Raw genomic sequence first — 12,482 nt, forward strand, 5'->3', positions numbered from 1 at the left:
GAACTGGAGAAGCCCCCGCGCTTCCAAGAACTTTAGATGATTTGGTAGCCATTTTTGCCCACTCAATTCTGTTGCGCACTTTCACTTTTAAAAGTCTCCACAAAATCTACTGAGTTAAAGTTCATATACTTGCTCGGACAACATTCTCCTGTACAGCTCTGCCTGCATCCAAGTAATCCAAAGTTCACTCTTGCTGGCAGGGATGCTTGCTGCGTCCTGCTCTGCTCCAAAGCCCTGGAGCAGAGGCATCCCGGTCCGGAGTGAACTCAGGCTTCGGGGGGGGGGGGGGGCTCAATCCTTCAACCACCAGTTTCAATTCTGGCGGTCTGGGAGAGCTCTACCCCTGCCTGGGCACTCACCCCCTTCTCTTCTCCCAAGGAGCGGGCTTCTGAGCCACCAAAACAGCTGATCATCGCTGTTTTGGGCGGTTCTATGGAAACAACGGGGCTGACAGCCGAAATGGCTGCCGGCAACGGAGCCTTGCCACCCGGAAGTCCACTCCTTAGCCTTCTTAATGAAATGTATACAGTAATATGGACTTATGTCAGCTTGTGGGTCTAATAAAGAAAAAAAACTCAAATGTTGACATGAAATTTAGCAGAGGAAGAAAGGTAAAGGTTCCAACTCTAGGGGGCAGTGCTCATCTCCGTTTCAAAGCCAAAGAGCCAGCGCTTGTCCGAGGACGTCTCCGTGGTCATGTGGCCCGCATGACTAGATGCCAAAGGCGCACGGAACACTGTTACCTTCCCACCGTAGTGGTCCCTATTTTTCTACTTGCATTTTTATGTGCTTTAGAACTGCTAGGTTGGCAGAAGCTGGGACGAGTAACAGGCGCTCACTCTGTTATGCGGCACTCGGGATTTGACCCGCCAAACTGCTGACCTTCTGATCAGCAAGCTCAGTGTCCTAACCTACTGAGCCACCGCGTCCCTAGAGGAAGAAAAGCAGTATCTAAACAAAGAATTCAGATTTAACATTGCTGTTAAAAAGATTAAATACTTAGGAATTTATATGACCAAAATTAATAAGGATTTGTATAAAAATAACTATCTACAGCGTTAGGAAAAATACAACAAATATCTCCAGATGGAAAAAAATAGATTTGACTAGGCTAAGTAGAACTGCAGTTATTAAAATGAATATTTTACCAACACTTAATTTTCTTTTGTCTGATAGTTCTAGTTAGTACATATTGATAATAAGATATTAAATGATTGGCAGAGATATGTAATTAGCTATATATGGTCCAATAAATTAAATTCAAAAGTCTGTAGGACTCAAAAGAATGAGGTAGATTAATGGCTTCAAACTTTAAATTGTACTACAGTATTAGCAGGTTAAGATGATTCAGTTACATCTATAGAGGAGACAAGACTTTCAAATGTTTGCATGAATCTCTGCTAGACATAAACAGAAAAAAATATAAGAAAGCACACAATAATAAGTAATGTATTGGAATAAAAATACAGAAAAAGGATCAGTCCAGATCTCTCCCCATTTCTATCATTATTACATAGAAATTGTATGAAGACAAATGTCCCAAAAATTGTTTAGCAGAGAGCTAATAATTTGTTCACATTGCAAGATTTAATAATTAAAATTACCCAAAACTTGTAGTTCACAATGGCCTAGTTTACCCTATCCATATTAGTACTTTCAAATATGTAGCATAGTGTTAAAAATGTAAAAACAAAGGGGAATACTGAAAAAGTTGACTGAATTTGAAAAATCTGTAGTGAAAAATCTAAGTTCTAATGCAGTATGATTGAGGATCTGAACAAGTCAAAGACTATGTTTAAATGGACGCAGTAATAGAGATGCGACAATTGGAATTTCAATGGAAGAAGAATGTTAACTTACTTCAAAAATGTATTCAGAGGGAATTGATAGTTATTGTAGAGCAGGGGTGTCAAACTCAATTTCATTGAGGGCCACATCAGCATTGTGGTTGCCCTCAGGGGGCCGGGTGGGCATGGCCTACTGGGTGGGCGTGGCTAGAGTGCGTATGGCCTACTGGGTGGGCGTGGCCAGCTCTACAACATTCGCATCAAGGGTGCCTATGGGGGTCCGGGCAGGAGTGGGGCAGATCTGCGGGTCTCTGGCAGAAGGAGGGTCTCTGGGCCAGGGCCAAGGCAGTGGGGGCCGTTCCCTCACTGTTTCCAGGATGGTTTCGCGGACCACATGAAACCACTTCGCGGGCCGGATCTGGCCCCCGGGCCTTGTGTTTGACATGTCTGTTGTAGAGATAGGTAGGTAGGTAGGTAGGTAGGTAGGTAGGTAGATAGATAGATAGATAGATAGTTAGATGATAGATAGATAGATAGATAGATAGATAGATAGATAGATAGATAGATAGATAAACCTTTATTGTCATTTTTTACTGATGGCACAATGGCACACATTAAAAATCACCCAGTTTGATTACTAAAAGGGACAATTCCATATTTTAAAAGTTGCTAGAACTGAAATGAGCAATTATTCGGAATTCATGACAACACCAAAAAGTTCCAAAAATTCTGGAAAACAACTCATAGTAGAATGAACAAAATTTTAAAACTGAATTCATTTCAATTTATTATATTTATACCAAACTTTATCAAACCAAATACATTTTCATAAAGCATTCTGAATTGTCTTTATGTCTGATACTGCTACAAGCATACTATATTACTACATGCTTTGTACTGAAAAGGTAACCTGATCCCTTCAAAAATGGCTAGGTTGTGGAAATAAGTTTCAATATCTAGAATATAGAATATATTCACACCTTAAAAGCAAATTTGACAGAGATTTCAACTCAAACTGGAAACCATTCTTAGATTATAACTTAATACATAAATTGGCACAATATCAAAGATTGGACATGCATAATATCTATATTTCAGTTTTATGAGATACCTAAATCAAAAGATTTAGTAATATAGATTGAATTCATTACAATATATAATTCCATTCTATGATTTATATTGTGTTGATTGTGGTTCTTGATTTTCTCTTGTAGCTAAAGTTTAATAATGATTGCTAATTTTTAATGTGATATAATATTCAAAACATATGTAACTATTTACAAGTAATCAATAGGATAATTGAAAGTTATAACCTTGATGACATTTTAAAATCTTTGGTTTATTTATTTGTATATTCTTTTAATCTAATGTCATTTTTTGTACTTAAGTATTTTCTTTTAAAAGGCCATTAACTTATAAAACGGAGGGAGGGAGGGAGGGAGGGAGGGCGGGAGGGAGGGAGGGAGGAAGGAAGGAAGGAAGAAAGGAAGGAAGGAAGGAAGGAAGGAAGGAAGGAAGGAAGGAAGGAAGGAAGGAAGGAAGGAAATAAATTCCAGTTAGTGCATGGGGCTGAGAGAAGTCCTGAAGCTCTAAAGTCCTGCTTTAATTTCATCTCCTTAGCTCTACTAACCAACATGGAATTGTTCAAACATGGACTATTAGCTGCAGCCAGCATGGTATAAGTTTCTGAGGATTGCAGTTCAAAACATGCAGAAATCAAATAACTTATCACTTATCTTCTCTGCTGAATGCAGAAATGGCTCCAACGCTAAGCACTACTCTTCCAAAATTCCCTCTTCCATCAGGCAGACCTATTCAGTTCCAATGGAAACACTGCAGCCAACTGAGAAATGTCTGGAATGCATGACATCTTCGCATGACATCAATCTGACTAAACACATTCTTCACACTAGACTTTAATATGCTTTGAATATGCTTTAGATTGGGAATTGGAACATGGCATTTCTGTCCCATCAGGTAGGCCAAATGCAGGGGCAGTGCTGAGGTACTCTTGCTCTTCCTTTCACAAAATGTTTGTTTTGCTGCCACCAATACTATATCTTCCTAAATTCACTGATGGGATTTATCTAATCTCTTCATGCATAATTGTTTTCAAGTTAGGTTGCTAAACAAATTATAAGATCCTGGTATATGTGTTATGAAGCCATAATGGTTCAGTTCACAGAGCCCAAATCAGGGAAACTATATTACTGTGGTGAAGATTGGTTGTTTGTGGGCAGTGGGTACAATATTATATGTATGATCATGATTTATATCACTAAATTACTTAATTCTTATTGTGGATGTTTCATCTGCTTTGGTGATGGATATTGCAATTGTATATTGTATACTGGGAGTCCCTGACAGAGCCACCAGTACACAACTGAAATAATTTTAAAAAATGAAAATTATGACTTGACAAAGGTGTTTGTTTTACTCTAGATGAGATAATAAGAATGATGACTGTCAACAATCAACAGGTTTATGGAAGAAAAAAAATCTCAGCAAGGAGTCTTGTTAATAGCTCCATTTCTTAGTCATGACCCTTAACTAGTTTCAGAGAACAACCTGGTTCAAAATAATTTAGGAGGGATATCATGGAATTGCAGAAAAAGACTGGGATGCATTCTTATTTTGTTCAATATGTGGCTGATGCAAAAAGCATTTTTTTAAAAAAAATGGCAAAATCTATATATATAAAGAGATTTATTTTCTGCCCATGTAGATACTGTATATGCTATAAAATATTATATTAATAATATATATTACTTCTGTAAAACTTCACCTAACACTGCCACTGATTGTCTCTGTTCTGAAGTTATGATTAAACATAACTGACAACTTCCCTGCACATTGCATAGCTTGCCTCAACAGCTTGATCTAGAATTATTCCCTCAGCTACGGGACATTTCTGTAGTAGAATGCCATCAATAATCCAGAAAGTGTGGCAAGGCAAAAAATTAAAATCACATTGATGTGGAACTAATGCAATAATCACTGTAGGTAATATTGAAAAGTACTATGCCTGGATAAGGTTTATACAATGCAATTACTTACAAACTTTCTTTCTCCTTTCCCTGAACAGCATGCTTCCTGGCCTGTTTCCTGGGCTGAAGTAGACATCTTTTAACCAATATCCAGAATTTAACCTGTAGTTGGGAAAAAATATTTTTTGTTGCTGTTATTAAAGCAGCTTCAGTTCAGATAGATGCAATCAAGAGAACTCACGTAGCATAATCATTAAAAGCATGATTTAGGAATCAGCCACCCTGCCACCCATCCAGGTATTTGTTCAGCCTAGTTCCAGTTTCAGGCAAAGTTCACCAAAAACTCACTTGGAGGCCTTCCACAAGCTGTGTTCTTTCAGCCTTCAGGGTCTGGTCAGAAATTTCAAGATCTGAGCCTCCTTCCCTGGTCTCTAAGGGAAATCTCAGAGTAAGGGGTCAAAACCAAGGACCATATTAATATTTTTATATTTGGCTCACGAAAAGCCAGGTCATAATTTTTTTTCTATACTAGCATGCTCTACTTCTTGCTCCAAGACTCCACCTCCCAGTCAGCTGGACATTTGTTAGCCAAATGTGAACACAAAAATAATATAAGCGAACCTTAATGACTGCAGAGTCTATTACTGAACTAATGTCATTGTCTTCTACTGTTAAAAAAATCAGAAACATAAATCTGCATAAATCAGAACTGTTTTAAAATTTCTAGAAACGTTCAAATTTATACATCACAGTTTGCAGACAAACATCAGCAACAAGTGTTTGAATTCTAATGGCAAGACATTCTGAATTAAATTCCTGTAAATTCTATGACTATAGAAAACTTAAGTTGCCATAGGTTGGCCTGAATCATACATGGAACTTGACACTGGAAGTTTTCAGGCTTGCTTGCTTTAGATATGCAAATAAGTTGGCATGAGTCTAAGCTGTGAAATAACACTTTCATGCTGGTTAGTGAAGTTAGTCTTCGTGTACTGGCAGCACTAAGTATACAACTCTCAAGCAATACATATATGTGTGAACCAGTCCAATAATTGAAACAGTGGTTGTATAGGCAAACTACATTCTGGAGGCATAATCAGCATATTTGTGAGGTTAGGCCTATTAGGACTGTTAACAGAATTGTGCCTTAAAAACAGTAAGTGGAACAAAGGGGCATATGATCTTTAAGTCCACCTACAAACTTGTATGGCCTTCTTAAAGGAGGTATATATATTGTCTTCTCTACAAAACTCTTTAAACCTAGAAGCAATTTCTGTTGAACAAATTATGTCTTATTTGTTCATGTTTTTAAGGGATTGTGCTCGTCTTCATATATGAATTACTAGAGATGCACCAGTTTGCTCGAGTGATGGGGAGGATTGCTCTTTGGACTTGAGGTAACATTCCCTAGCATGGTGCCCTTCAGATATGATGGGTTACATCTCTTGTAACAATTAACAACCCCACTGACTGGTTCTAGTTGAAAATTATGGACTTATGTCCCAAAATATAAAGTGTACAAGATTTGGAGCAATGTGCTTTAGATATAGCTGTCAAGATGCAAACTGATCAAATAAATATGTTTTTTCATCTACATATAATAGATTGTGGAGCTGAGATGCTTTGTTGTTTAAAATTGGGGCCTGTTCTATATGGAAATGTGAATTTTTCCTTCTACATTTGTTTGAAAATTGAATTTATGTGTATTCTGTCACTATAACACAGTGCAAGAAAAAATGACCTCATAGTACAAACACAAATACGCATAGCACTCTCTTTATCACTACCAGCCAATAGCTCCTACTTTCACCCATGTTTATATCATGGAGAAATGAAGTATTCTAGTTCTGTGAGAAGAAACAGTCACAAACATCTTTGCAGGAAAGACAAGAAACATGAAAGCAATCTTCTTAGAGGGAGTTGGATAGATGTTCTACGAAACAGGAGATCTATGTGTAATTAATGTTGTAATTTGTACTTAAAAAGAGGAACACTGGTTAATCTTTTGTTATCTGACGGCTCATATTGTTAGTGTGCTGTATAGTTTCATTACAGCCATTAGTTTTGCAGTTCAAATCTATAAATGACAATAATTCGTTGATGTCAGCTAAGCCCATGGAAGGTTGAACTGTTGACTTCATTACCATGGAAACCTTGATGCTCTTTGAGCTTGTTTGCTTGCAGATGTTTCATTGCCTGATAAGTAGTATCACCAATGCTTTGAGGATGTGCACTGATGTTACCTAGTTGGGTAATGAAATGTTTGCAAGCAAACAACCAAAGGACTCCACAGTTCAACCCTGAGCTATATATATTCTCTTCTGTTAGAAATACATGACGCCTTATATTGCCAATTTCCTATAAAAAATAATTCTACATAAAATACCAAAGGAGAAATGACATTCTATTATTTACATCTGTATGTTTGTACGTCTACATAGAGATATCCATACAAATAAAAGCGTGTGCACATGAGCATGTGGTGCATATCGTGGAAATCTGAGCTTTAAAAATGAAATATTATTTAAAGGAATCCCATTCAGAAACATACATCATACCAAACATACAGTATATAGCTTTGAATTAATTTGAATTAAATTTGTTTATGAAATATATACTAATGGGCACAATGACCCAATACTGAAGCAGCAACAGCAGGATGCTGTACTACCAACAACTGAATATCACTGTAGAGCGGTAAGATGTGAAGGGGTATAGGAAAAGCTTTCCCTGGAATTAAAATCATGTAGATTTGAAGCTTCTTGAAACTGTTTTTCCTAATTAAAGCAGATTCCTAATCCAGCTATTTGAATATATGCAACCACAAAAAGAAATACCCCATATTCAAATAGCTAGCTTAATTAACCTGCATTTCAATTTTGTGAATATTCTGTATTCTCCATATTTCAGTGGAGACATTTGAATATTGTGAATTAGTTTGCAGTGTATTAACTGCTACTAAAATGCTAATTGCAAGAAAGTATTCACAAACCTGAAGATCTAAGGCTAGAATTCTATTAAACTCAATGTAGTTTCTGCACAAATACATACATGATTGTGCTGTACAGATAGTCCTCAAGTTACAACCATTCATTTAATGACAGCTTGAAGTTACAATAGCACTGAAAAAGTGACTTTTGTCCATTTTTCACTTTCAACAGCAGTATTCCTGTGGCCATGTGATCAAAATTCAGATGGTTAGCAATTTGCATGTATTTATGACAGTTGCAATGTCCCAGGCATATGTGATCATTTTTTGTGGTCAATGGGAAAGCAGATTCATTTAATAAGTTGCAGTGATTCACTTAACAGTTGTGGCAAGAAAGGTCATATAATGGGACAAAATTCACTTAACAACTGTCTTGCTTAGCTAAAGAAACTTGGCCTCCATTTTGATCATAAGCTGAGGACTACCTCTATAAATTGGAAACTGCCCAAACTGATGGAATTTATGGATTCTAAGCAAATAAAAGCATCCTGTATTTGTATAGGCGAGATATTTTAAAGCGAATACACACAAAACTGCTCTATATAAGTCTGCCCACCCCCCTGCATCCTTCTCCTGTTTTGATGATTTTTAAAATTAAGACTTTAAATATGAAATGGCCATATATTTAGGTTGGACTACAGGATATTTATATCTTCTTCAACCTCTTAACACTTAGTAATTTCTTAAAAAAAACTTCCTGTATTTTCACCCAAGTTAATTTGATATTATGATTTCTTAAGAACACAGAGACCACTCCTTAAAATAAACCATGGTAATCAAGACCAGGACATCATCCTACAAAAAGAAGATGGGGTGCGGAATAAAGTAATGGTCCTGGGTAAACTTAATTTACATCTCATTTGAATAGCACTAATTCAAACATCTTAATATGGTTCAATGATGGAAAATGTTAAAAATGAACAAGGCAGCCATGTATATAAAAACTGGTAAGATAGTTGTTGAGAATTCCAGAACCAGAGTGAATATTTTCTCAATTCCCTTCTAATATATCCTTAATTGTACTAAAATTCAAAGAAATTCCTTACTTCATTTAATGATTTTTAAAATAATGAGTTTAAATATATGAGATGGCCATAGCTTGACATTTCAAAAGAGGCATGTTTTTGAACATATTCACTAATTAGTAAGAGAAACGAATGCCCTGCCCTTTGCTCTTCTCTTATGACTAGCAAAATAGAAACCATACAATTGAAATTGATGAAAAGTAAAATACACCAACACTGTTTCAACCATATGGTTTAGATTAATCTGGATTTATCTTTTTTGGTGCAGAAATTAATTTTTATGAATATGCAGCACACAAACAGCTCTCGTGCATGAGTTGCAGAGATGCTTTATAATATTGAAACTGTACAGGCAAAATTAATCAACCCCCACTGGACTATTTAAATAGGATCAAAGGCTCGATGTAGCTTGCAATTTCTCACTTTGCATTCTTTACTCACGAAGTTATAGCTTTTTATATGTATTTCTTGCACTGCAATAATAGGAGTCACAGGTAAATGATGGATCGTAAATATTTACAAATAGAATAATGAACAACTCACAGGACAGAGGCACAGACCAGTACCAGTTAGCACTGATATTTCGTTTTTGTTTTTCTCTCATTTTACATCTTTGAGCAACCCTTTCTCAGATGAGCACAATATATTTTTAAGATCTCAAATGTTGTTCACACTTGATATTGTCCACGTGTGTCTTGCATTTGCTTCCCTATACCATATCTACATATTGCATAGGAAAAATCAATGAACAAAACAACCTTCAGGAAAGACCTGCCCTAATGTTACAGATCTGAACTTGGAATGAATTTGCCAGATTACAGATAGAAGTACTCTCATCTTTGTACACTGGAAGTTGCAGACAGCAACTGATTTTCAATGCATTTTTCCAACACCCAAAAAATAGATATGGTATTAAACCTACTGGACTAATATCAGCATGAATCGCGAGATTTTTTTTATTTTATTTTTTGGGTGGGTGGGTGGGTGGGTGGGTGGGGAAAAAGTGTTTTCTAGAAGTGTTGTAATAAGTTTTGTGATGATCCCTGAAAGTGCTATTGCTAATGTATTTGACAAGAAAACTAATGTTCTGTTACAGGAGTACTGTAGTTCTGAAGTTGTAATAGACAAGAAAATCCCAGCTTTGAGAAACAATAATTACTATTTTACTAGAGGTACTGTCATATTATTTTGTCAAAAGGTACATATACAGTCATGGCCGAAATTGTTGGCACCCCAGAAATTTTTCCAGAAAATCAAGTATTCTCACAGAAAAGTATTGCAGGAACACATATTTTGCTATACATAGGTTTATTCCCTTTGTGTGTATTGGAACACAACAAAAAAGGGAGGAAAAAAAGCAAATTGGACATGTCAAACAAAACTCCAAAAATGGGCTGGACAAAATTATTGGCACTCCTAACTTAATATTTGGTTGCACACCCTTTGGAAAAAATAACTGAAATCAGTCACTTCCTATAACCATCAATAAGCTTCTTACACCTCTCACCCGGAATTTTGGACCACTCTTCCTTTGCAAACTGCTCCAGGTCTCTCTTATTGGAAGGGCGCCTTTTCCCAACAGCAATTTTAAGATCTCTCCACAAGTGTTCAATGGGATTCAGATCTGGACTCATTGCTGGCCACTTCAGAACTCTCCAGCGCTTTCTTGCCATTTCTGGGTGCTTTTTGACGTATGTTTGGGGTCATTGTCCTGCTGGAAGACCCAAGATCTCGGACGCAAACCTAGCTTTCTGACACTGGGCTCTTCAGTGTGACCCAAAATCCTTTGGTAATCCTCAGATTTCATGATGCCTTGCACACATTCAAGGCACCCAGTGCCAGAGGCAGCAAAACAACCTCAAAACATCATTGAACCTCCACCATATTTCACTGTAGGTACTGAGTTCTTTTCTTTGTAGGCCTCATTTCATTTTTGGTAAACAGTAGAATGATGTGCTTTACCAAAAAGCTCTATCTTGGTCTCATCTGTCCACAAGACGTTTTCCCAGAAGGATTTTGGCTTACTCAAGTACACTTTAGCAAACTGTAATCTTGTTTTTTTATGTCTGTGTCAGCAGTGGGGTCCTCCTGGGTCTCCTGCCATAGCGTTCCATTTCATTTAAATGTCGACGGATAGTTTGCGCCGACACTGAGGCTCCCTGAGCCTGCAGGACAGCTTGCATTCCTTTGGAACTTGTTTGGGGCTGCTTATCCACCATCCGGACTATCCTGCGTTGCAACCTTTCATCAATTTTTCTCTTCCGTCCACCACCAGGGAGATTAGCTACAGTGCCATGGGTTGCAAACTTCTTGATAATGTTGCACACTGTGGACAAAGGCAAATCTAGATCTCTGGAGATGGACTTGTAGATTGTTGATATTTGTCCACAATTTTGGTTCTCAAATCCTCAGACAGTTCTCTTCTCCTCTTTCTGTTGTCCATGCTTCGTGTGGCACACACACACACACACACACAATGCAAAGACTAAGTGAACTTCTCTCCTTTTTATCTGCTTTCAGGTGTGATTTTTATATTGCCCACACCTTTTACTTGCCCCAGGTGAGTTTAAAGGAGCATCACATGCTTGAAACAATCTTATTTATCCACAATTTTGAAAGGGTGCCAATAATTTTGTCCAGCCCATTTTAGGAGTTTTGTTTGACATTATGTCCAATTTGCTTTTTTTCCTCCCTTTTTTTGTTGTGTTCCAATACACACAAAGGGAATAAACCTGTGTATAGCAAAACATGTGTTCCTGCAATACTTTTCTGTGAGAAATACCTGATTTTCTGGAAAAATTTCTGGGGTGCCAACAATTTTGGCCATGACTGTGTGTCAGCTTTCCAACTATTTTTAAAAGTATTACATCCAAAGAACTAAGGTACTTAGTATGATGGCTCCTTCATATATGCAAGTAATTACCTGCAAGCAAGTACAGGTAGTCCAGAAATTATAACAGTTCATTTAATGACCATTCAAAGTTACAACAGCACTGGAAAAAGTGACCATTTTTCAAAATTACAACTATTCTCATGGTCATGTGATCAAATTCAGACACTAGACAATTGGCTTGTATTTATGACGGTTGCAATGTTCTGGGATCATGTGATCATTTTTTGTGACCTTCTGACAAGCAGAGTCAATGGGGAAGCCAGATTCACTTAACAACTATATTACTAACTTAACAACTGCAATGATTAACAACTGTGGCAAGAAAGGTCATAAAATGAGGCAAAATTCACTTATCTGTTTCACTTAGCAACAAACATTTTGGCTCTATTGTGGTCATAAGTCAAGGACTACCTGTAACAGGAAGCATCTGAAATTCTAAATAAGGGATTTATGCTAATCAAATCTTTAATACTGACACACACACACCGCTTTTCCCCCCAAAGTTGGTCTACATGATATATCTTCTTCAACCTCTTAGCACTTCAAAAAAAAAAGTGCCTGCATTTTTACCTGAGTTAGTTGGATATTATGATTCCTTAAGAACACAGAGAGCACTCTTTAAAAGAAACCATGGCAATCAAGGTCAGGATGGCATCCTACAGAAAGGAGAAGGTGGGATGCAGAATAAATTGGTCCTAGGTGAACTCAATTTACATTTCTGTTGAATAGCACTAATTCAGACATCTTAATATGGTTGAATGATGGAAGATTTTAAAACTAAACAAGGCAACCATGTATTTA

At 37.0% G+C, this 12,482-nt stretch overlaps 1 protein-coding gene across 2 annotated transcripts in view; it reads right to left on the reverse strand.

Moving 5' to 3' along the window:
* The window catches only part of CDK12 (cyclin dependent kinase 12), a 70,814-nt gene that overhangs the window by 15,275 nt on the left and 43,057 nt on the right, over positions 1-12,482 (reverse strand). Inside the window, exons 15-16 of one of the 2 annotated variants that reach the window (XM_083379292.1) lie at positions 12,252-12,337; positions 5,126-5,205 (exon numbers count right to left, since the gene is read on the reverse strand). Coding sequence is in view for 1 of the 2 variants with exons in the window: in XM_083379293.1 (XP_083235419.1) it covers positions 4,932-4,936 (5 nt within the window). In the remaining variant the exon portion in view is untranslated. Of the gene's footprint in view, positions 1-4,844; positions 4,937-5,125; positions 5,206-12,251; positions 12,338-12,482 lie in introns of those variants that run through there. The other variant, XM_083379293.1, reaches the window with a different exon arrangement.

Source organism: Vipera ursinii, assembly GCF_947247035.1.
Source record: "Vipera ursinii genome assembly, chromosome: Z".
Taxonomy (NCBI): Eukaryota; Metazoa; Chordata; class Lepidosauria; order Squamata; family Viperidae; genus Vipera; species Vipera ursinii.